Below are 4,691 nucleotides of genomic sequence, written 5' to 3'. Positions count from 1 at the left end.
AACCAGACGTTGGTGCACATGGTTGTTGGGAACCAGACGTTGGTGCAGATCGTACCGTTTTCCCCCTTGCTGCGGGTCCCTGAGTGAGTCCTCTGCTCTCCTCTGTGAGTGTCTCAGTACATGGCCTCGGTGTCACGGATGTTTCCAAATGACAAACTGAAAGTACTTCCCAGTTTCTTGGCTACTCCGCCGCCTTCCCTTTTTTTCTTCCTGCTCCAGTTCAACAAGGAGGTGGAGCTTTGGCCCTTCGCCCCGCCCAACATACGCTGCTGAGAGTTTTCTTTGTCGCTGCAGTGGGACAGCATGGCAGCTTTCCTCTCCACCTGGAAGTGAACACACAGTGCACACCTGTCAGATCTGCAGTTGACAGGTCCCTCTTGTAAATGAGTGGCTCAGTGAGACTAGCCTTTATGAATAAAGGTTGAATGAAAAAATTGTGTAAACGCACAATAAGTCCCATTTACCTGCGTATCATGCGAGTGTAACGTAACCACGCTGATCTTCACCCCTCTGTCGCTGCAGCTCTTCAGCATGTGGACCACCTCCCCATGTTTGGCCCACTTACAGTCGTGTTCGCCCACTGCTACTATATAGTCTCCTTCCCTTAGTCCTGCCTCCTGAGCAACACAAACAGGTGTGAACGTTTCAACCAGCAGCACAGGCTCATCCAACCACCAGACTAGTTGTTGCTGCAGTTTTCAAACATCAGACCTTCCAATCACCAGATGTTACACAGCTGCTAACAGCTCATTTAAACAAGTGTGATCAATTCGTGAATTAGCGTTTTTCAAAAACCACCAAAGTAGAAAAAACGCCTCACCTCTGCACAGCCTCCAGGCACTACTCCTGCAATCAGGACCGGGGAGTCTCCTCGGAGCGTGAGACCCAGTCCACCTTCTCTCCTCTGCATGCAGATGACACGCACCGGGCCCCAGCGAGCCCTTGCACAGAACACTGACAGGGGCCCCTGCAGCACAAAGTGTCACAGATTTTAAAACAGTTGCACAGTTAAATAAATTATTGGAACTAATGAGTGAAAAATGAACAGATCCTTCCATAAAGGCGTCCATGTTGGTCTGAATGATATCAGTTGAGTATTTAATGCGTTTCCACCCTGAGGTGCCTCACCAGCCTTTGGAAGATGTCAGTAACTTGGACTGAGGAGAAGTTTGGTGGAGTGATGTCTGGTTTCTGCTGAGTTTGAGCTGCAGCAGAAGAAGCCACAGTCACTTCCTGCACCTTAATCCAAGACTAAACGCGACGTTAGACGTTCTCACCTTGAATCTCCGGAGCTTCAGCCGTTTCGTCAAACTCGTCCTCTCGATCCAGCTCCAAGTATTTCTCTAGAGAGCATTTGTGTGTTTGAGACAGCACGTCCTGCAGAATGTCCATCTTCCTCAGGATCTTACACAGACTGTGGACACGGATGGCCTCCTCGTGTTTCATTACTGCACGCCGAAGGTGGGCTTTACCTGAAGGTAAGCAGGTATTCGCTTAAAAAAAGTGTGAATGTAGTTTTAACTTTTTTTTTTTTAATGAGCGCCTCTAGTTTGTCTGAAGCTTGCAACAGAGTCAACGTCAGTTCCTGCAGAGCAGCTAACGGACGTGTGTGAACCCACCGAGCTTTCGCCTTTTTTCAGGATCTTGTAAGATCTGACTGGGAGTTTGTCCTGCAGGAGCGTTGGCATAAAACCTGAGGAAGGCCTTCTCCGCCTCCTCGTCACACTCCTCTTCAGCAGAAACTGCAGGGAGGGAAGAAAACGAACAACTCCATTCAGGTTAGTTTTTAACTCAGTTCCTGTGTGCGTCATTAAACAAATGCACAGAGCTGAAAATGAAAGAGGCTGAACGTACACAAATATTTTAACATTTCACTCACACGTGTGGTCACAGAGCGCAGCAGCGGCGTAGTAATGCGAGAGCGCACGGAAGTGCTCGGATTTGACCTGAACCATGGACGCCCAGGAAAACGGCACGTAGTCCTTCATCAGAGGCTGCGTCATCGTCTGCTGCACCAGAGAGTAAACGTGCGACACCTGCGGAGACCGTCTGACAGCTCACTGATGAACCCAAAACACTTGAGTGGAACTGCCATGTGCCTCACTACGCCTGTCACGATAACACATTTTGCTGGGCGATTAATTGTCTCAGAAATTATTGCGATAAACGATAATATTGTTTGAAATTTCACAATAATCAGTAATGTCAAATTTAAGAAGAAATGTTTAATTTATTTTGTGTGTAGTACCTTTTTGACCACCGGATGGCAGTATAAGACTGTTTGAACCGAAGGATGGATAGTGAGGGAGCGAGCAGTGCATCTCTAAGAAAATTGGGAGGGAGGCCCCTTGACGTGACATGGGCCGTCTCTTTGGTTCTAAAAATGGCGGATGCTCGGTGTGGTTTGAGCTCTTTAGCATTTTTTACACAAAGCTTTTAATAAAAAAATAAAAAAATCGGTAAACAAGTTCTCAGCTTCTTTTTGCAGAGAAAAACAACTTTTGACACCAAGGCACTGGTTTCAACCGTGAATTTTGGAGCTTCGACAAGACGGAGGTTCGGCCTGTTCGCTTAGCTCGTAGCTTAGCTTCTCAGCTTAGCTGCTTTTAACGATCCAAAAACACAATTTTGGGCGGTTAAAATGGATTTTAAAGAGAAAGGGAGGGCTCAGAGTTGATCTTTTTGTCGTCCAGTGTCTTCAGTAGAAAGAGAGACACGAAGAAACGATAAAGTTGACTAATGAAAATAAGGACGATAATTTATTATGCGATTAATTGATTTATTGTTTATCGCCACAGGCCTATGCATCACCACTAGATGGAGTGTCGCGTACACCTTCCATCCTTTCAACTTCAAGGTCGGTCAAAGGTTATACAAGGTATAATGTGTATGTTAGGGGTGCACAGATTTCCTTAATTTTGTGAAATCGGCTGATACTTGCACGACAAACTGATTTTACTGATTTTTTTAGTTTTAACAACAATTGTCTGAACTTCATTTATATTTCGGAGCACAACCTCATGGCCAGTTAAAACCAGTTTGTTCTATTGTTCAAGGGTATGTTTTTCAATAAAATATATTGGAAAACTGAAGGTGCGTCGTGACCTTATAACACCTGACAGTGTCGATTATAAAACAACATCGGAATCGGCAGGTCAGACTTTTAGGGATCAGTGATCGGTCAGAAAACTAATCGGTGCACCCCTAGTGTATGTGATGCCATATTTTTCAGACTATAAGGCGCATTAAGCAAAACAAAACATTTAAGTCAAACTTTATTCAACTCATTCACAATAATCACATAAAATCAGTTTGAGGTCAGTAAGCATAATACATAAAGCGCACCTGATTATAAGGCTCACTGTCAATTTTTGAGAAAACTAAAGGATTTTAAGTGCGTCTTATAGTCTGAGAAATACGGTACTGTTGTTTTAATAAGACGCTAAAATTTACAAAAAATAAAAACAAAGCACATCCACGAATGGGAGCTTGAAAATGAACACCAAGTTAAAATGAAAAGCTTCCTGTTGAGGATGATGTGTTAAAAATAATTTAAATTAAAACAGTTTTACGGTAAACTCCTGTTTAAACACAGTTCAGTTTACAGCCTTTCAGTCATCACAGATTTTCTTTAATATTCGATCGCTGAAACCACAAGATTCAAATTTTTAAGGCTTTTTCACAGAAATGTTTAATTTTTCAAGCACTTCGAGGCTAAATTATCAAGGACAATATAATAAAGTAATTTTGTACCATAAAAATTAATTTGAATTCAACTAAATGTCCTGCTCTGTGCTCTCTGGAAGACGCAGCCCATCGTTCCTGCACCAGAACAGGCCGCACGCTGCCGTCGCCGACTCTTCTGAGGTTTGTTCTTAAACCTGAACCACAGCGACGGCAGCTTCCCGTCACGATGTTCCTCAGACCTGTCAAGAAAAGACCACCAGAAGACGGGACTCCTCCTGAAGCGCCGCACGAACAGCTGCAAGTCCTCTGCTTCGCTGAGCAATCTTCATCATCTTCAATCAATTGTAATTGGTACTTTTTATTAAAGTAAATAGCCCGAATATATTTTACAAGTTAAATTATGACTGTATTTACCAAACGCATACCAAATAAAACGCACCTGGGTGCATATTTAGGGTTTAAACTATAAAAATTTGTTTTTATAAGCCTTTTTTTTTTTAACTACATCCAAAATGTGCAGTTTTCCCACAGTACAGGGGGTCTGTGAACGCAACTGCAAGTTTCAGGGGTTGACTGTTCTGTAAACAAACTCCAACTATGAAAGTAAATAAAATAACGTTACTTTGGTTTCAAACTGTCCAGAAAGTGTAAATGTGACTTTAAGACGATGCTACATTTTGTTTCAGGTGCACTGAAATTAAACTCAGTTCTTGTAAATTATCTGCAGGAAAAGCGCCATACCGATGAGTTTATTTCCTTATCTAAAGAAAGATTACCCAGTTTTTCACATTTAGGTGTTAGGATAGAGCTAAAGGCGTAAAAATCAAGAGCTAAAGGAGTAAAAATAAAGAGCTAAAGGAGTAAAAATCAAGAGCTAAAGGAGTAAAAATAAAGAGCTAAAGGAGTAAAAATAAAGAGCTAAAGGTGTAAAAATAAAGAGCTAAAGGAGTAAAAATCAAGAGCTAAAGGAGTAAAAATAAAGAGCTAAAGGAGTAAAAATAAAG

General features: G+C 42.4%; 1 protein-coding gene across 1 annotated transcript in view; it reads right to left on the bottom strand.

The window, feature by feature from the left end:
• Positions 1-14: 14 nt before the first annotated feature.
• rhpn1 (rhophilin, Rho GTPase binding protein 1) overlaps positions 15-4,691 on the bottom strand; it is a 102,287-nt gene continuing 97,610 nt past the window's right edge. The window contains exons 10-16 of the mRNA XM_037697897.1: positions 1,880-2,036; positions 1,620-1,742; positions 1,278-1,472; positions 1,129-1,205; positions 821-967; positions 465-617; positions 15-323 (exon numbers count right to left, since the gene is read on the bottom strand). Of these exons, the coding sequence (XP_037553825.1) occupies positions 114-323; positions 465-617; positions 821-967; positions 1,129-1,205; positions 1,278-1,472; positions 1,620-1,742; positions 1,880-2,036 (1,062 nt within the window). The 3' untranslated portion in view covers positions 15-113. The remainder of the gene's footprint in view (positions 324-464; positions 618-820; positions 968-1,128; positions 1,206-1,277; positions 1,473-1,619; positions 1,743-1,879; positions 2,037-4,691) is intronic.

Source organism: Nematolebias whitei, chromosome 3, assembly GCF_014905685.2.
Source record: "Nematolebias whitei isolate Nwh7 chromosome 3, NemWhi1, whole genome shotgun sequence".
NCBI classification, from domain to species: Eukaryota; Metazoa; Chordata; class Actinopteri; order Cyprinodontiformes; family Rivulidae; genus Nematolebias; species Nematolebias whitei.
This window is presented reverse-complemented; position numbering and strand designations above follow the sequence as displayed.